The 20841-nt window shown below is 35.2% G+C and overlaps 1 protein-coding gene and 1 long non-coding RNA gene across 5 annotated transcripts; both read left to right on the top strand.

Moving 5' to 3' along the window:
• Positions 1–860: 860 nt before the first annotated feature.
• On the top strand, positions 861–16172 carry LOC120067059 (NagB/RpiA/CoA transferase-like superfamily protein). Of its 4 annotated transcripts, none has more exons than XR_005478918.2 (12): positions 898–1192; positions 1269–1325; positions 1429–1583; positions 1880–2167; positions 5002–5131; positions 7215–7322; positions 7693–7795; positions 7918–8043; positions 8154–8347; positions 8669–8791; positions 15609–15754; positions 15876–16172. XR_005478918.2 is itself a non-coding variant. In XM_039018439.2 (11 exons), the coding sequence occupies exons 2-10, from the start codon at positions 1273–1275 to the stop codon at positions 8763–8765; spliced, it is 1254 nt and encodes a 417-aa protein (XP_038874367.1). In that variant the 5' UTR covers positions 861–1192; positions 1269–1272; the 3' UTR covers positions 8766–8791; positions 15609–16172. The 4 variants fall into 4 exon arrangements, 2 of the variants coding, with proteins under 2 accessions (XP_038874367.1, XP_038874368.1); XR_016525293.1 differs by having other exon boundaries at positions 945–1192; positions 8669–8796; XM_039018439.2 differs by having other exon boundaries at positions 861–1192; positions 15609–16172.
• LOC150031961 (uncharacterized) lies at positions 3403–4223 on the top strand. Its single transcript, XR_016525294.1, has 2 exons — positions 3403–3548; positions 3631–4223. It is a non-coding gene; the product is annotated as an uncharacterized LOC150031961 (long non-coding RNA).
• Positions 16173–20841: the final 4669 nt, after the last annotated feature.

Raw genomic sequence — 20841 nt, 5'->3', positions numbered from 1 at the left:
ATTACAACCCAAATTGATGAACACAAAGGTAAAATCAATGAAAAATGTGAGAAATGATCGAGGAAGAAGGTCAAATCGAGTCTAATTTGACCTAAAAGAAGAAAGAAAGTAGTTATAGTCTAGCTGATAGCGCCGCAAGGCTATGATGTAACGCTGTCAAAAAAACTTTAGCGCCCTACAACTTAGGTTGACGTTCTCTTGTTTTTCCTGCTCGAGAGCGTTTCCATGTTACCTCAAGAAATGTAGAATATGTAGGAGACCATTATAGAGAAAATGGTTATTGTTCTTTGTATTTATAAACAAGAATAGTATCAGACTATAAAAGAAATAGACAATACACGTGTAAATCCCTTATCAGGTAATATGTAAAAACGAATAATAGAGAAATACATGTGAAATAACCCAAATGTATATATATATGCAAAAATAGCACTCTATCACTATCAAAAAATGGTGTTGAGCATGAGCGTTGTGACGTTAGTCTCAGAGGCATTTTGATAATTTTGACTCCTTTTTTACCTAAATGTTGACTTAGGGTTTGAAGTGGTTCATTTAAGCCTAAACGCTAACACTCGATAACCTTTTTTATGCTCGAGACCAACAAATTGTCAATAAACACATAAAACATATGAACGAGACCAAATTAAGTTGAGCCCTATAACACGTTTCATATACTATTAGAGTGTTTAACCCAACTTGCACATATCTTGAATACGATAATATTTTTTTAAGTAGTTATCTAAAAAAAAAATTAATTAGAAGTAAATTTGCCATAATTATTTAAGTTTAAAACAAAGTAAGAAATATTTTCATAGTTAAAAATAAGATTACAAAGCTTAATCAAAATTTGAAGGTGAACTATGATAAAATTGAAGGGCAAAATTGATCAATTATTTCGGGGAAAAAAATCAACGTGGTTAAATTACAAATTTTAATTAAAAAAAGGGGCTCGAATCTATTGCCCCAAAAATCCACCGAATTCCAATTACAACCCGAAATAGGCAAGGAATAAAGAAAGAAGAAAGGGCCAAAGAAGAGAGAGAACTGAAGAACATCTCAACTTCGGCTTCCAGTTCCAGAACGAAGCTCAGATTCCATTGCTGCAACTCACACCAGAGTTTCCTTCTAATCTCTTCATCTCTGTAGCCGGCGACAACCCTCTTTTTCCCCATTTCATTCTTCAATATTCGCTGTAAGTATACGCGTTACCAATTTTTCTCCGTTATGTATAGTTTCTAGATTGAGCCTTTTCTCTCTTGTCCGTTCAGGATTATGCCAGACGTGCAAGCCCTTGTGAATGATTTCGTTATCAAACTTAAGAGGCGGTTAGTTTTTTGGAATTGTTGATATTTCTGGAAAGTGAGTTGTAGCCTGTGTGTTTTTTGAACATTTTTTTTAATAGTTCGTTTTGTGATGATATTGTGGCAGTAAAATTGAGGGCTCCTTGGCCACCGCGAAGCATACAGCTGAATTGCTTCGTTCTGTCATTTCGCAGCAGCGAATACCCTACACGAACCAGGCGGCTGCTTTGATTGAAGCTGTGAAAGCTGTTGGCGAGCAGCTGATTGCTGCGAATCCTGTTGGTAGATATATTGATTTATTAGTTTTGTTTATTATAGCTGAAAACCCCAGTCTGTCTGTTTGGGATTTTACCCTTTACAAAATTCAATGTGTTTCCATGGCTGCTTCTTATTCAGGCTGAAAATGAATCGTTAATCACCTATCAATTATCATTCTTTGGTCATGGCCATGTTGTTGTATACAGTGTCTTTAAGTGGTCTATAGCCTTTTTCTTTGTATCACCTGCTAGTTCGTTCGTCTTAAATCTACTAATTTATTAGCTTTTCACTGGCATTTATATGTTGATGTACAACTGCAGAGCTTGCTGTGGGTAATATTGTGAGACGGGTTTTGCACATTATTAGAGAGGAGGATCTCTCTCTCACCACAGCTTCTATTGCTGGGTTGAGCTTATCAGCAGTTAGTGATGATGAAGATGACAGTGAAAAAGATGATCGCCCAGTCCTCTCAGCTGCTGCTGTTGCAGCTGCTGCAAGAAGCACTTTGCGTCCACCTTCCTTGCAAACTCTTCTTGAGGACGTGCCTAATCAAACATCGGTTCATCAAACTTCATCATCTGGAGGTGATTCAGAAGGAAAAAGCAAATGTGAGCTTCCTTGTTATATGGTGATTAGTATTTATTTGCAATTACTTAATAAGGTCTATGTGGTGCTTGAAGACATTTGATTGTGACGGCTAAAATATTTACTGATTTGTCTGATTAACATTGATTTAGGGGGTTGTAATAGAGGGTGTTGCTCGATGTTTGATTTTGAATTTTTTTGAAAAATCGGTTTCCCCCTAATGAGGGAAGAAAGAGAGAATATAACACAAGTGCATAAAAAAGGCCCACAAGAGGAGATCTGGTTAAAGAGAGTGTAACAAAAGACCTAACGATTAATTACAAAAAGCCTTTGTGACTGACCCAAAGAGAAACGTTGAATCTAACAAAAGACCAAACATCTCATGAAAATCCATCTCTACTGTAAAGATTTGATTGTTCATTTTCCACCATAAGCCTCTCAATAAAGCACAACCCTGACTTGCCACAAATTCTCCGTTCTTGCAAAAAGATGGATGGAGGAAGGACTCTTCAATCATTTCCTTGTAGTCTTTGGGTCTGGCCATCTGAAAACCAAAAGTATTATAGAAATACCTCCAAACCGATTTCGGGAAGTCACAATTCCATAGGATATGATCTAAGACTTCCTATACCTTCTAACAAAGAATGCAACAAAACGATTTAATCAAAGTGGCAAATTCCTTGTAAACTGATCAAGCGTGTTAATTCATTTGTGTATTACCCGCCAGGTAAATAACTTCACATCTTTTGAGATTTTCACCTTTCAAAGAGATGAGAAAAAACAGGTTTGCTGGAGGGTGGAAGGGTTGAGCAAACTACGAAAGAGCTTACAAGAAAAGCCTCTAGTTGGATCGGGGCTCCAAGTACAAAAATTCCTCCTCCATGGTCTAAACTCAAACTCCCCAATCAAAGAAAGGAGATCCATTGTATCCGTTGTTTCCCTTTGACAAATGATTGTTATTAGACATTTTGTCAATTTGTAGTTGGCTTCTTCATCCTCTAATGGACATTGTGTATTTAACTTTTATATCTTAAAGTTTTCTATTTTTTTCTCAATTCATTAATTATTCTGTGGGGAACGGCCTAAGTGTTTATTTTTGGGAGCATTTGTGGGTGGGAGACAAACCTTTGTGTGACTTATTTCCTCGTCTTTACTTTCTTTCAAATAAGAAGTTGCATCATGTGGCTTTGGTGCTGTCTTCACCTGACCAATCTTCTCTGATTTTCTTTGAGATTTTGTTGCCCTCTGTTTGATACAGTCAGTTGAGGTGGCATAGCTCCTTTTTATCCTTTGTGACTGCGTTGTCCTTCCTGGGAGGAAGGATGTTAGGTTGTCATCCCTTGATCGTGCGAGGGGTTTCTCTTGCCATTCCATTATCAACATTTTATCCTCTCATTCTGCTTGGTTTGTTCCTCTCGATGCTTTAGGCTTCTCCTCTTTATCGATGATAAAAGTTCCAAAGGAGGTTAAGGTTTTTTCTTGGCAGGTTTTACTGGGAGAGTCAACACCCTAGATTGTGTCCAAAGACATTCCCCTTTCACTATGATTTCGCAATGATGCATTATTTGCAGGAGGCATCAGAAGGATCTGAGTCATTTGCTATGGGACTGCCTGTTTGCAAACTACCTTTGCGATGGGTGGCGGAGTTCTTTTGGGGTTAGTGAGGCTCGGAATAGGGGATGGGTGTTCTTTGTTGGAGGAGGTGGTTTTTCACTCTCCTTTTTGGGAGAAATGTACAGTTTTGTGGGAAGCAAGCTTCTTTACTATTTTATGGAGTATTTTGTTGGAGCGTAGTAGAATATTTAGAAATCTAGAGAAGTTTGGGAGTTGACGAGGTTTATAATTTATTGCTTCCTTTTGGGCATGGGGCACTAGACTGTTTTGTAATTATGATATTGGTCTTGTCTTGTTGTTTTGGATTGTGTCTTTTATGTAGTTATTGTTGGACTTCTGTTTTTTGGTTTGGGTCTTTTCTGTAGTTAGTGTTGGACACCTGTTCTTTTTGGTTTGCCCTTGTATTATTTCATAGTTTCAATGAAAGCTTACCCCCCCAAAAAAATAACTGTTAAGCGTGAAAAATCATTTGTTGTGAGTTGAAATTTATAGATATATTTTTATATTGATATCATTGGAATGTTCTGCTTCTTATCTGCTAGAGTAAATTGGAATTTGAGACCCATTTTGGTTGCAATGCCTATATGTGAATATTTGGAGGTCCAGTTGTATAGATGTGAAGGAAGATTATGATTGACGAGGATTAATTTATTTTCTAATAAGTACATGGATGGTGAGATCATGGGAGCAGTAGCCTCTTCAGGGAATTAGTGATAACGCACAAAGGAACCCTTAGCACCCAGGGATCTTTTCTGCCGGAAATTATTCACCCCCATCTTTGTTTATTTCCCTCTCTCTTCATTTTTGTTGTAGGGTCCTTGATAATTTTAATTGCTTTCTACTTCTTTTGAACAAAAATCTATCCAGAAGTGTGCATGTGTTTCAACTCTATCCATCTTTCTTTTTTTTTTTTATCTATTCATGTGTTTGTTTGCCATTTGAAGTGGTTCTTTATTCATTTAATTACTTATTATAATCATTTCTTTTCCGATTTGTTTTTTTACAAGAACCAACTTCCCATTGATTTAATGAAAATGAATAAATGTTCAAGGGACAAATACAAACATGTAGAGATTAGCTAGGAAAATGGATAAACATTTAAAGAACAAAGAACTTTTCCAATATCTTCGTTTGAAAGACTTGGGAAGCTTATGAATGAATGATGAAACTATGAATGATGTATTATTTTGTTCCACTTTGAATGCAAGTTTGCTCTTTTCCAACAAGTTGTTCTCATTGATAGCTGTTGATAAAAGTTCGAGGAGTCGGAAACTCAAGCATGATGTAATTGAAGCTGTTAATGAGCTCATTCAGGATATTGCAACTTGTCATGAACAGATTGCCGAGCAAGCAGTGGAGCACATTCATCAGAAGTATTTCTCACGTTAACTAATCCTAATAAGCTAAGCTTTTTATTATTTATTAATTTCTTTTTGTATCCTTAAAATCATATTGATCTAAGCCATCTAAATTATGACTTACTGAATCAGTAAAAGGTTATTAACTTTGGGAGTAGATTTAATGTATATTATTTTATCGTCCTCAAGATGTCCTTATGCAAATACCTTCCTCTGTTGTCTTCATGTGCTTTATTTCCTTTTTGGTAAGTTGGTCTATTGTTGCCTCTTATATCAAAGGCTGGGCATTGGAGGGGATGATTGCATTTTTCCCCACTACTTAAAAAAGTTTTCTAATTTTTTCAAAATGGGAAACCAAAGTTGTAAGACCGAAGTTTCTTGAGAGATTAGGCAAGTAGAATATGCTCCCATTTCCTTTTTATCCCTGCGACAAACTATTTTAATAGATTTCTTTGGAGAGAGATCCACATGAGCATACAGAACGAGCATTCACTGGACGACCAAAGATTGAATGAAGCTGCCCCTACCCTATCTATAAAACTCTAAAAGGGCCCGTCATTTAATTCGTGCCTTCTTGGTTTAGGCTTTCAAATAAACTGGCTTTATGGCCTTGTTACCCGCTGCTATGCTCAACTGGTTAAGGCATTGTATCCTCAAACAAAAGATTAGATTCAAATCCCCTCTTGTTGCTCAACTCAAAAATAGATTTCTAATGAGAGGTTTATTATTAGTGGCTTCAAGGTGGGAAAAGCAGCCTATTAGAAAATTTTCTTTTATCTTCTACCTCTAAGGATAATTCCTCAATCTCTTAAGAATAATTATTTCGAATTATTATTGGGTTTAAATGTGAATACAAACAAATAAAGGTATTGTATATTAATTTTGAAGCTATTCAAGTTCAAGAGCTGGCTTCGATTGTGGGGGTACGGTTTTGACTCTTGGTTTGACCCAGACTTTGGCCTTCCTCTAAATGATCACCCAAAGAACATCCAGTTTTGAATTCCAATGAGTCAAATTATTCAAAGCAAGCTGTTATTCAGGAAAAGGTACACTCTCTCTAAAGGTGGTGGGTTAACTCGCATTCGAGCTTCTCACTCAACCTTTCTTCTTATCCCCATTTTTTCATGCCCAAAAAGATGGCCCTCGTCAATTTAGAATCTATGAGATATTTTTACTGGTAAGGCCACGATAAGGAAGGAGGTTCCCACCTTGGTTTGCTGGTACATGGTTGGGTAAGCCATTTCTTTTGGTGCTTTTGATCTTGGAAACCTCTGAATTGTCTTAACGTCTATGGTGATTTGCTTGTGAGAAGTACCTCTGTAGAGGAAAGTGGTGGCTGCTAAATGTAGAGTCTCCAAAGGTGATGATTGGTTGACTAATCAAATGGCTATCAAAGGCTTTCAAGGTTCTTGGAAAGAATTTGAATGGTGGCATACAAGATGCACCTACCATTTACTTCAGGGACTCACCTAGTATTCTAGGTTTCCCAATGCAAAGCTTGGAAATTTGCTGCCCAACCATTTACCTGCTCAACTATTCTAGCTTGAACTCTTCGTCACATGACTTGGAGGTTTTGATTTAGTGGGCTGGACAGCAACTTGAGGAATCTCATCAGTAATCATTCACTGCTTTACACCTTGAGGGCAAGGTGAAAGTTTGGTGGATGGCAGGGAATGATAGAAGCCTCAGACCATGAATGGGTCATTTGTTAGGAGGAGGGATGTAGAATGAGTGAGTTGGGTGTGATCTAATGGTGTATGAATAAGGATAGGGGTTTTATTGTGGAAAAATTTTGAGGTTGTGGGTCTGAGGGAATATATAGTAGGAAGAGCGAGTAATTTGTTAGGCATTCAACATTTTGTTGATCTTGTGAGGATGTCCTTCATCCTTTCTTGTTATCATTAAATTAGCTTTATTCTGTGTTCTATTGTGTAAGTTTGTATTTGATTTACTTGCATCATTCTCTGTTTCTGACTTCAATATGAAATATGCAATTAGAAGTTAGAGGACTTTTGTACTATGGAATTCTAATTTTAAACTTCCTCTTTAAGAATTTACCTCATTATCCTCAAATATATTGAATGCCAAAAATTTTCAGCGAGGTAATATTAACTTTGGGGAGCTCCAGAACGGTATTGGAATTTCTCTGTGCTGCTAAGGAGAAGAAAAGGTCCTTCCGGGTGTTTGTTGCTGAGGGTGCTCCAAGGTCTGAGCTAATAGCTAAAGCTAGCTGTCTGTTAGGGTGTAGATTTATATTTGTTAAACATGTTTGAAAGATATTTTAAAATAGTTAAAATCATTTTTGTTATATTTAAAATCACTTCGAAACATATTTTTATTGATTCAAATCAATTTTAATGGAATGAAAATCGTGTTTAAAATTGTAAAATCAAAAATTAAATTGATTTAGAATGATTAAAGACATGTATGAAAGTGATTTTGAATCTGACAAAAGTGATTTTAACTATTTAAAATGACGTGCAAACATGCCATAAAGTACTGTAGCTTTTGGGTTATATTACACTTAGATATTTTTGGTTCATTCTTCCTCATGTTTCTTCTGAATGTTCCAACAGATATCAGGGTCATCTTCTTGCTAAGGAGTTGGTTACAAGAGGTTTACAGACCACACTTATTACTGATTCTGCAGTTTTTGCCATGATTTCCCGGGTGAATATGGTATGTGGTAGCTCCATATTGTGTGTATACATATATAAATGCATTTTGTTTCAACCTATGCCTAAAGTGGGATGGACACGACAACTGATGAGATAGCATCATCTTCAAATCTGTTCTGCAAGGTAATAGTTGGAGCACATGCTGTCATGGCAAATGGTGGTGTCATGGCACCAGTCGGATTGAATATGGTGGCCCTTGCAGCTAAAAGGCATGCTGTTCCTTTCGTCGTGCTAGCTGGAAGTCACAAGGTGCTGTTCTTTTTCACGTAAATTTACTTCTATTATAATTCTACACGAAATTTAGGAAATAACTTATTATTGTTATTATTTTTTCTAAATGTCTGTTACTTATTTGACAGTTGTGCCCTTTGTATCCTCATAATCCCGAAGTTCTACTCAATGAACTGAGGTCCCCATCAGAGCTACTGGACTTTGGTGAATTTTCAGATTGCATGGACTTTGGAACTAACACTGGCTCTCCTCTTCTCCATGTAGTCAATCCTACATTTGACTATGTGCCACCATCACTTGTTAGTTTATTTATTACTGACACGTAAGTCCAGCTCCTTTCTCAAGTAGTTTCAAAAGATTTTCTTTTTGTGCTGTTGTTGAATTTCATTCCTTCACCTCCTAACTCCTGGATAAAAAGGAATGGCATGGGAATAATTATTGATGGCGTTTCTTAATTTTCTTAAAAGATTCAATTAGTACATTTTTAAGCAAGATACTTTGGTTTGCTTTGCTATTAAACATTTGATTTCAAATTTTTGGGTTTCATTTGATATTTTTCCTTCGGGAAAAGAAGGGAATGCTGTTATATTGATCTTCTTTATGTCTGTTGTTTCTCATTTTCTATTCCTTGTCTCATTGACAGAGGTGGCCATAACTCATCATACATGTATCGGCTTATTGCTGATTATTATTCAGCTGATGATTTGGTAATTAAAAGAAGGCCTTCTACAGGCAGTTGACAGCTCCCTTCTCATTCATCATATATGTAAGGTTTTTTTCCCATCTCTTTTAAACCTTTTTTATTGCTTGCTCGGTATATCTTATCTACCCATACCATATCCATGACATGCGGTAGAAATTGATTAAATCAAGTAAAGGTCCAATACCCTCTAACAGCTAGTGCTTTTCTCCATATAGAAGAAGAAAATAATTCAAGCTCATATTTTAATGTCGAAGCTGCAATCAATAAGACAATGATTACATATTGATATTGGAAATGGGAACCGGAGAAAGGGACTTATTTTCTCTTATTTGCATACTCAGTGTTATCTTTCAATCAGAAGTAATTCCATTCCAATATTAGCAAAGACCCCCTTTGACTGATTCATCTTGGAGTATGTGAGAGCCTTAGGCAGAGATATAGTAGGATTATTAGTAGAATATCAGTATGATTAATAGAAGAGGCATATGTTAGGTATCTAAACCTGCAACAATGAGAAGAAAATACCCAACGAGGCTATTCCCAAGAAACAGAGCAAAGCTCTAGATGTATTTATTTATAGACTTTAGGGAAAACTTACGGCAGTGCCAAACTACAAGAAATTAAAGAAATAAAGGAACCAAAAGAGACAAACCAGCACTTTCAAGAGGGCTGGTAATTCTCTCCCCTTAGAAGCCACAGAAGCTTTCACCCTAGTATTCCCTACCTCATCCTCTCCTTACCCTTTTCTTTTTATAACCCCAAAGGGCCCGACCCCTCAAGAATCTTCCCCTCTAACGGCATTGGCAGGTCCTATTATTGGAGAAAAATCTCCTCTAACTGTTTCAGCAGGTAATGTCTCCGGTGCAATATCTTTTCTACCCCTCCTCTTATAAGTGTATAATATAGGGGGTGCAACAATACCGCCCTTCTCGAATTGCACCTTGTCCTCAAGGAGGAGATGAGGGAATTGTTGGTTCATGGCATAAACAGACTCACACGTTGCTTCACTCTCCGGTAGATCTTTCCATTTGACTAGCCATTCATTAGCTGCCATTTCTTTGTTCCATCGCACTCCCAATACTGTTTCTGGTACAACTTGAAGCTTGTATTCCTCCGTTAGTGATGGAGGTTGGTGTTGGATTCTACGAGTTTGCCCCAATTTCTTTTTAAGTTGAGAAACGTGGAAGACATTGTGAATTGATGCTTCAGGAGGAAGATCTGACTTATAGGCCACTTCTCCTATACATTCTGTGATTTTATATGGGCCATAAAACCTTGGGGCTAAGTTTTCACATTTCTTACAAGCCAATGATTTATGTCTGTAAGGTGTAAGTTCTAGAAATACCTTGTCCCCCACTGAAAAAGTTAATTCCCTCCGTTGCATCTCCATTGCTTTTTCATGCGATTTTGGGCTACCACCAGATTCACCTTTAGGTTGTTTGTTGCAAAAACATCTCAAATAGGTTTCCAAACACTTGTTAACTCTCTCCGTTCGTCTGTCCATTTGGGGATGGAAGGTTGTGCTTCTTTTCAAGGTTGTACCCATCATTGTGAATGGTTCCTTCCAAAGATGACTCAAAAATATTTTTTCACGGTCTGACACGATTGACTTAGGTACTCAATGGTGGCGAATCACTTCCATGATAAATAAATCAGCTACCTGTTTTGCGGAGAATGGGTGCCATAGTTTGATGAAGTGGGCATACCTAGTCTGTCTACCACCACCATAATTGAATTATATCCTTCTGATTTCGGGAGTCCCTCAATAAAGTTCATCGTCAGCTCCTCCCAAATCAAGTTCGGAATGGGGAAAGGTTGGAATAGACCTGTTGGGGATAAGGCCTCTATTTTGTTCCTCTGGCATATTTCACAACTCTCAACATACTTCTTCACGTCGGTTTTCTTCCCTTACCAAAATAGCTCTCCGTTCATCCTCTTATAAGTTTGAAGGAATCTTGAGTATCCTAAAATTGAATTGTGAAAGGTGTGCAGAAGTGATGGAATGAGAGATGAGGATCGAGAGATGACCAGTCGACCTTTATACAACTTCCCATTTTTCCACTAAGACTTGGGTTTCCCATCCGGATCTTGCTTTAAAACGAGGCTATGATTTTTTTGTAGTTCATCATCTTGTTCTATTTCTCTAAGGGCCACTTTCACATCGAGCAAAGTTGGTACTGTCAACATGTATGCCTCAGCCGGTGTGGAAACTCGTGAGAGAGCATTAGCCGCCTTGTTTTGGAGCCCAAGCTGATATAGGATTTCAAAGTCGTATCCAAAAAGTTTGGTCAACCATTTTTGATGTTGTGGTTGGTCTTCTCGTTGCTCGATTAGAAATTTCAGTGCCTTCTGATCAGATATTACTGTGGATCTATTTCCCAACAAATAATGCCTCCACTTCTGCACGACCAATACAACTGCCATTAACTTTCTTTCGTATATTGATTTGGCCTGTGCTCTTGGTAACAATTTATGGCTAAAATAAGCTATCGGCTTATCATTTTGAGAGAGAATCGCTCCCAATCCATACCCTAAAGCATCGGTCTCGATTACGAATGGTAGAGAAATGACAAGGCTCAGACAAAGACAGTCATCATGGCTTGAGTTTAAGGTTGGCAAAAATCCCCGCAGGGTCGAGTCCTCGCCCCGATCGAATCCTCGGTTTGGCTGGGGATGGGGGATCAAACCAGGAATTATAACTGGGTCCTTGGTCGGGGACAAGGAGGGTATCCTCGCCCCATCCCCGACCTCGACACTACCTCAATTATTATTATATATATATATGAATTTTAGAAATAAATATATATAATATATAATTATATATAATAATAAAAAAAAATGATTCCCCCGGCGGGGATGGAGGGAAATACCCCCCGTAGGGACGGGGATGGGGAATCCCCAACCTGTCGTGACCCTGTTGCCAACCCTGCTTGAGTTCCAAGAATGCTCTCGTAGCCTCTTCTCCCATTCAAAGGCATTCTTCTGTAGCAATTTGGTCAGTGGTGTTGCAATGTTCCCATACCTATGCACAAATTGGCGATAGTATCTAGTGAGTCCTAAGAATCCTTGCAGTTCCAATACATTCCTTGGTTGTGGCCATCGAACCGTTACTTCTATTTTCTCCCCATCTGCTTCCACTCCTTGTTGGGAGATCCATAGGGGTGTTTATGAGTTGGGTTGAAAGACTTTTTAGACCCAACCCTATTGTTCGGGTTTTAAATTTTTTCAACCCAAATAACTCTTATTAAAAAATGAACCCAACCCAACCCAACCATGAAATATTTGGGTTGGGTTGGTTCGGGTTAATCGGGTCATTTACTTAAAACTTTGTTCTAAAAAGAAGCAAAAGGTAAATATGTAAAAATCTAATTTAATTATTTTCATATATTGAATTAAGATTAACAACTCAATTTCAATTTATATAGTGAAAAATTTCTTTCTAAAAGAAACTATTTTAAGAGTTGTTAAGAATAAATTATTAAAAAAATATTGGAATTAAATAAAATTAAAATCCATATATGTATAAATAATTGGGGTATAAATCATAAAAAAAATATATATTTTTTAAAGTTAATAATAAATTCGGGCTGGTTCGGGCTGGTTCGGGTTGGTTTGGGTTATATTAGGTGAACCCATGAACCAACCCAACCCATAAAATTTTCATTTATTTGAACCCAACCCAACCCAACCCAAATGAGTTGATAACTCAACCCAAACTGCATGGGTTGGGTTGGGTTAATCGGTTTTTTCAGGTCATCAGGTTTTTTGAACACCCTTAGAGATCCAGTGCCCCAAATATTGTATTCTTGATTGATAGAATACACACTTCTTCTGGATCTTGTATAATTTGTTGTCTCGGAGCACATTGAAGACCACTCCCATGTGTGTTTCATGAGTTGATATATCGGGTTGTAAACCAAAATGTCATCAAAGAATACTAGCACAAATTGACATAGGAAAGGACGAAATATCTGGTTCATGAGTGATTGAAAGGTGGCTGGTGCATTGGTGTGTCTTGAACGCCGTCTTCTCAATGTCGCTATCCCTCATTCTTATCTAGTGATAATCATATTTGAGCTCTATTTTTTACTTTGAGTACATTGCTGCTCCATTTAATTCATCCAACAATTCTTCAATCACTGGAATCGAGAATTTATCCAATATAGTAGCTTGATTCAGTTTTCAGTAATCAACATAGAAACGCCATCCACCATCTTTCTTTCTTACTAACAGAACTGGACTTGAATAAGTGCTTCGACTAGGGTGTATTAGTCCCGGCTTGTCGCCCACTAAAATTTCCATCTCTTCTTTTTGGGTGTGACCATACTTGTTAGGACGCACGCTAACAGGTTTCTAACCTTCATCAAAATCCTGTGATCAATAGCTCGTATGGGAGGCAATGTATTTGAAGTGGCAAACATGTCCTTACTTTCATCCAACAATGCTTGGATCATAACTGGTAGGTCTTCCTTATCGCGTTCTGTCTCTTCGGGTAATACATCATTATTCTCTTCAACTTCTATGTTCTGAAACTCGATTAAAAATCCTTGGTCGTCCTCCTCTCAAATTTTTGCCAACGCCTTTAAGGACACCTCTGCTCTTGTGAATACCGGATCTCCTCTAAGGATGTCGATGCATCCTCAGATATGAACGCCATGGTGAGGGTGGGCCAGTGTATTCCCATGGATCCTGTTGTACAAAGCCATTGCATCCCTAGCACCACATCAATCTGCCCTAAATCAATCGCCAGAAAGTCAAAAGTTATCTCGAGTTCTAGGAATTTGATCGCTACTGATCGACATCTCCCCTTTCCTTGAATCACTATGCCGTTCCCAATTACTACCCCAAAAGCATTGTTTCCGGTGATTGGTAGTCTTAATTCCTCTACAATTTTCTTGTGAATAAAATTATGGGTTGCTCCACAATTTATTGATACAATCACCTTCCTACCCTTAATTGATCCTTTTAATTTCATTGTGCCCTTGGTGGGAAACCCAAACATCGAACATCATGCTATCTCAGTTATGTCGATAACTTCCATTGCTTGTAATTCAGTTTGTGTTCCTTCTTCCTCTACCTCGGTCTCCTCTTCCTCATCTTCTTCGTTCATAATGAACAACATTAATTCGGGATTTGCCCTCGTTTTGCATCAGCGCCCCGACGAGTACTTTTCGTTGCAGTGAAAGCATAACCCCTTATCCAATCGTTCTCAAAATTCACTATCCGACAGCCATTACAGATCCTCTCACTGGTATTGAGAACTGCCTCATCGTTAGGGCTTCATGCCCATTCGTCAAGTTTTTATCGTTCACACTTTCTTTTTTTTAGGCTTTGGGCCTCTTTCTTGGATGGCCCAAATATGCCTAACTCGGTTGGGGCTGACTGCAAAGCCATATTCCTGTCATTTACTAATTGGGGCTCTCGCATACATTCTTCCAGGGTCGAAGGGTTCCTGTTGATAACTAACAGCCTATAAGGCTGGTTCCAACACCTCCACAAACGCATCACAGAGGACACTCTCTGCCATGTCCAGCAAGGGAGTTGAGTAGTTCACAAACTTCTTCATGAATTCCAAATATGTACCATCTTGTTTGATCTTGATCAACCTTGCCTCCAAACTTCCTTCTCCAGTGGGGCTGGAGTGTTCAAACATTCTCTTCTTCAACTTTTCCCGAGAGGTAATAGCTTTGCGATTGTGACTCCATCGGAACCAATTGACTTCATCGGGAGCCAAACTTACCACGGCGACCTCTACCTTCTCAGTATCATTCAGCTCATGGATCTCAAAATAATGTTCGACGTGATATTCCTCAAGATTCCAGGTTCTCACCTGAGAAAATCAGCATCTCTAGTCGTTTAGATTTGCTTTTGTCCATGCCTCTATTCGTCTGATTAGCAGGACTACCACTTTGACCTTCCCTTTGAGCTTGAGTCGTGTCCCGTCCGAGCGCCGGATTCCTCACCCCTACGCATGGTATTATTCTCCTGGGCTTCCTCAGCTAGTTTCCGATGTTTTTACAGCGTCCCATAAGCATTTCCTTCATTTGCGAAATTTCTCTCGTTGAAGTCCATTTGCTCTTCCATTTGTTTCTGCGCCATAGCCCTTGTTTGCCCCAGGGTTGAATGGCTTTGATACCAATTTGTGAGGTATCTAAACTTGCGACAATGAGAAGAAAATATCCAACAAGGCTATTCCCAAGAAACAGAGCGAGCTCTAGATGTATTTATTTATACACTTCAAGGGAAAACTTACAGCAGCGCCAAATTACAAGAAATTATAGAAATCAAGGAACCAAAAGAGACAAACCAGCACTTTCAAGCCCATAGAAGCCACAGAAGCTTTCACCCTAGATATTCCCTACCTCATCCTCTCCTTACCCTTTTCTATAACCTCAAAATGCCCGACCCCTCAAGAATCTTCCCCTAGCATTGGCAGGTCCTATTATTGGAGCAGAATCTAACCGTTTCAGCAGGTAATGTGACCGGTGCAATACCTTTTCTACCCCTCCTCTTATAAGTGTATAATATAGGGTGTGTAACAGCATATTAGAATATAGGTAGTAAGTTTTTTAGGGATTTTAGTTATACATAGAGGGAGTGGGGTTGAAAGGAGAGAAGAATTTTTTGGGATTTCTTTTTGGGAATTTGGAAGAGAGTAGCTATCTCAAAAGGATATGATATATTATAATTCATTCATTGATATTGCAATATATATTTCTATGTTTTAGTGTTCTCTGTGTTCTGGGTTGTTAGAGTGTTCTTATTAGGAGTTATCCTAACAGAGTACAGTCTTTCCAGTTTGGATATTGTGCACTTTCATGCTTCTCTTATGTCACTTTTCATAAACACCAATGACCCTTTCAGTTGTCAATCTTTTCAGGGTTGCAGTTAGCAATACAAACGAGCTGATGAGAATAATCATAAATTTTTAGCCTTAACCATGTAGAAAACCATCATCCTAGCTTCAAGAAAAGGGAAAGAAAAAGAAGAGAAAAAAATTCAAAGTTGGCTGAACGAAGCTACAAGGTTTTGGCAATTTTGTGTTTATTGCAGAGTTTTCTAGCTGGGCTGAAGGTGTTGGTGTGAAAACAATGGAAATTGATGGTGTTTTCTTTTTTGTTGTTGTTACTTTGTTTTGCTGCCTCAGGCCAGAATTGTTTCTGCAGATCACTGCCAGAATCAATGAATCACAGATAAATCAAGATCTTTTAGCAGTTTGCACAAGAAACTTTTATCATTTGTGATTCTTTTTTTCTTCTCTCTTTATCCCAAGCATTATTCCATGTTGAGAGTTCCTGTAGAAATGAGTTCTAAATAGGCAATATCATTAAGATGATCCCATAGATTATTTAAATGTCTCATTCTTCATAAATCAGCGTTTGTTTTGAACTCTTGCAACTTATATCTTTGCAAATGAGTTAGAAGCCTTCAGTTCTTGAGGTTTTTTCCTCCTTTTTTCATTTATTTATTTATTATTATTATGGCTTGTCGAGGGTAGTTTTGAAATCTTTATAAGAGTTGGATATTTTTATTAATTTAATCTGTAATAAAATATATTAAATGCTTGTAGAAGATTATACCATTGTCTAAAATTTCTTATTTTGTACATGAATAGCCTAATAGGCTATTATTTTACACCAAAGTTGGGTCTAATTTACCTTCTTAGCCTTCTTTACCAATAAGATTTTAAAAAAATTTATATGATAATATTAATATCAAAAGAAGCATGTTAATAAAGTTTAAATGGTATCCTTTCAAAACTTACCCAAATAAAAAAAGTTTTTTCATAAACTAAAAAAATATTGTCTTCATAAATGAAAGAAAAATTGGCAAGAAGCTTTGAAATAATGTATGTTTGACATATATAGTATTATATATTTGAATTTTTTTAGAAATCAACTGGGGTGTAAATTGGGGTATATTTGAAAGTATATGAACAATACAATTTGTATGATTTATTGTTTTATATATTGATTAATATATGTAGTATGTTTACCTTTTTCAATATACTTGTAAGCATATAAAAAAACTAAATCATGGTATATAGAAAGTATATTTATATTTTTCAATATATTACTAGTATATCTGACATATACTTAGATTTCAATAGAGAGGCGATCACTTTTTAATTAAGAATATGAAAGAAAATAAATGAAATTTTAAATAAGAAAAACATTAATTTAAAGTATCTTATATTAAATGAATATCAATTGAAATTAATAAATAATAGAAATAAAATTTAAATTTAAAAATGATAAGAAAGAATTAAATATTTTGAAAATTGATTGATGAGAGAATATAATTAATGATTTTTCAAAAAAAAATCTTATATAATTAATAGTACATTCGGAATTAATATATATGTATATGTATATATATATATATTTTAAAAATATTATGAAATTAAAAATTGAGAGAACCTATCAAACAGCAAATAGATGTCTCAAAGTGTTATTGAAATCTAGTTATGAAATATTACAAATTTTTAGAACATGTGAAATATTATTTATGTAGTAGGCTAATTCTCTAAATTTTTCATAACATAATAGTAAGGCCTCATTTGATAATGTTATTGTTTCTTATCTTTTGTTTTTTGTATTTGTAGGAGTAAAAACAAGAATATGTCTGATAACTACTTTTGTTTCAGATTTCTCGAAAGAAAAGAATCTTCTTTAATTTCTATTTCCTGCAGGTTTTTTTTTAATCTTTTTTAATAATTTAAATGTAATTTAATTATGTAATATAAAAGGTATATGACATGTGAAATATATAAAAGAATAATTATAAAGAATATATATTATCTAATACGAATAAGTTCTAATGCAAAATTAACCACATATTAGTTTTAAAAGCAAAAAAAATAACAATATTACAGTTATTCAATCTTTTTCAAATGTTGTTCAAATTCTATGTGTATTGTTATTTGTTACTCAAGTCATTTGTTTTAAATAATGTTTGACTTAGATCCAAGAACGAAAATATCGTCATTGGTGTATGTATCGTTAAGTGAGATTTATGGATATATGAACAGATATTTAAATATTGATGGATATTTCAGAAAAAATTACGGATATCATGAAAATTTGTAAGAATATTGTGAAATTTTTTAATGAAATTTTAGAACTAACTTATTAAGTAATAAATTATGACTTTAAGCATATAAATCAATAATTTGAAATCATGTATGAATGGTAGTGGAATAATAGATAATAATGAAGATCGAAAAATAATTATGAACCGAATATTTCATTGACAAAGTCTAGGTCATACAAAATGAAAGTCAAATACAAGATTCAATAATAAAAAGATGATCTAGGAGATAGTAACTCAACATTAACATGATTGATTTGATAATGACAATATTGCTTCCAAATTATTGTATCTTCAAAATTTCTAAAATAATTGGAAGTATGTCATCCATGAGTCTCAACATTAACCTAAATGCTATCAATGGGAGGATACCTTGGATCAAACCATGTTCTATTCAAATGAGGATGCTCTGAAGAATGTAAATAATATATAGGCTCTAAGCATGAATTTTTATCGACTTGATAAAAAAGTAATGGTTTCCGTATATAGATCGATGTATTAAATTCATCACTATAACCACGAGAACCATAATTACCTGAATGACTATAATTAGTGGGAGAATAGCAATAATCGATATCGTTATTAGACATATTGGGGATTAAATGCACAAATAAGGCTCTTCTGAAAATATTTGCAAAAAGAAAAGTTTTGAAACTATTTGTAAAAATAGCGATTTTTTTTCTTTTTCTTTTTGTCTTTATCGAATGTCAAAACTGTGGAACTCACCATTTTTTTTTTTTATTGAATGTTGCATTTAGAAAAATCGAAACATGCTAAAAGACAAAAATTTAAGATGGCAACATTTGACTAAATAATCTCTTTTTTATTAAAGTTATTTTTGGTTGTCTCGGTCCAACATGAGATGGTATAATATAGGTTGGTATATCATCTCAATGTTTGGATCCCATTATCCTATCTCATCAATTTGAATTGTTTGTGGGCCCATTTTCCTTCCGTGTTTTGTATCTCATCATTTCATTTTCCTCCGCGTATCGTATGTCACGTTTCATTTTTCTTCCACTTCACGTGTATCGGTAGTCCTCTTTCTCACATCTCTCTCAACCATACTCGATCATACTCGATTGTCCATACTCGATCATAATTGAACATACTCGATCATACTTGATCGTTCATATTTGATTATGTTTGAACATACTCGATCGTTCATACTTGATCATACTCGATCATATTTGTTCATACTCAATCATGCTTGAACATACTCAATCATGTTTGATCATGCTCGATCGTACTCAATCATACTCGATCATACTCAACCGTTCATACTTGATCATATTTATTCATACTTAATCATACTCGATCATATTTGTTCATACTCGATCATGCTTGAACATACTCGATCATACTCGATCATGCTCGAACATACTCGATCATACTCGATCGTTCATACTCGATCATACTCGATCGTTCATACTTGATCATACTCGATCATATTTGTTTATACTTGATCGTAGTAGAATTGAACTCGATGCTTTTTATTCTTTGATGAAGATATATTTATACATCATATAATAATGTAAAAAGACCATAAAGGGCATAACAGAATGGTATAACTAATATCTAACTAATCAGTTTTATATCTAATACCAATCATGTTTAATTTTTCTAAACATGCAACCTATTGATGAGATTTTTCTGTTTCTTGTTTCGTTTTTAATATTGTGTCTTGTTATATGTCTTTCTCTTTAAATTTTCAATTTCATTTTTAATCCTACCATGTTTTGATTTTCCAGTCATGTTTGATTTTTCAACCATGTTTAATTTCAAATTTTTCTAAACATGCAACTTATTGTTTCATTTTTATTATTGTTCTGTGTTGTTTTAATCCTAATGCCCTGATGAATCTTGAATTGTGTTAGTCCTATTTATTAATTTTTTTTGCACGTTTTCAATATTATGCATTATTAGTTACTTCATTTATTAAACTGCCCACTAACTTTAGTAATGATTGTTCTGATTGTTTGTTGATTTTATTCCACTTTCGTATTTCTACTACCCATTCAATCACTTCATTAATGACTCAACCAATTAATTGGATTTGAGTTCATATACCCATGATGGATACAAATTTTTCTAAGCAAGTTGTAAAATGGTCATGTATAAGGCCATTAGATTAGGTAAAATCTTTTGAGGAGAATGATTTTAATGAATTTCATATACAGTCTTTTTTTTTATTGTGGAATGAATTTATTGAATTTCATATCCGTTTAAATTAACACTATTTTGTAAAACTATTTGGCTTTCTTTAATGAGAAGTTTGAAATGAATAATATAAAATTGAACTGTATATCATATCTTGAGATTGGAAAGAATAAAAAAATGTAATCAATATTTTATTCCAAATAGGATGGATACAATAATTGGATTGTAAGATTTTAAAAAAATATAGTGTTTATAGAGTACAAAAATTGAAATAAATAGTATTGACATATGAATTCTGCACACCCAAACACAGACATATGAACTCAAACATAATTAACTCTACACACCCAAACACAGACATCAAAACTCTCCCAAACTCTCCCAGACATCCTACATCATTTCAGCATCCCAAACAATCCCTTTGTATATTAAGAAATTATGTTGAATTCTTTATTTTTCTTTTCATTTTTTTTTAATTTTGTTTTTTTTTTTCTCTTTTTTCATTTTTTAAAATTTAGTTTCTCTATTTTGTTTTTTTATATATATATTTTCATTTAAGATTGTGAATAGTTTTTTTAGAGATTAATTTTTTTAAAAAAAAAAAAAAAAACAAGAGATTGAATACTTAAGCTCAGAAAAGTAATTTGTTTTTAATTATAAAATTTATAAAATTAATTTATTTTTCACAAAATTTAGATTTTCAATTCCTAGTCCATCAACTTTATGGGCATGGTTGGAGTCTTATGTGGCATGTGTGGATTGAGATTCTTCGGTGAAAAGACTAATTCCTAGTTCACCAGCTTTATAGCCATGGTCAGAGTCTTTTTGTGGTTTTTCTAAATTTAGTTTCTTTGAAAATGAAA

This window comes from Benincasa hispida, chromosome 12 (assembly GCF_027475165.1).
Source record: "Benincasa hispida cultivar pf3 chromosome 12, pf3_genome.v1.1, whole genome shotgun sequence".
Taxonomy (NCBI): Eukaryota; Viridiplantae; Streptophyta; class Magnoliopsida; order Cucurbitales; family Cucurbitaceae; genus Benincasa; species Benincasa hispida.
This window is presented reverse-complemented; position numbering and strand designations above follow the sequence as displayed.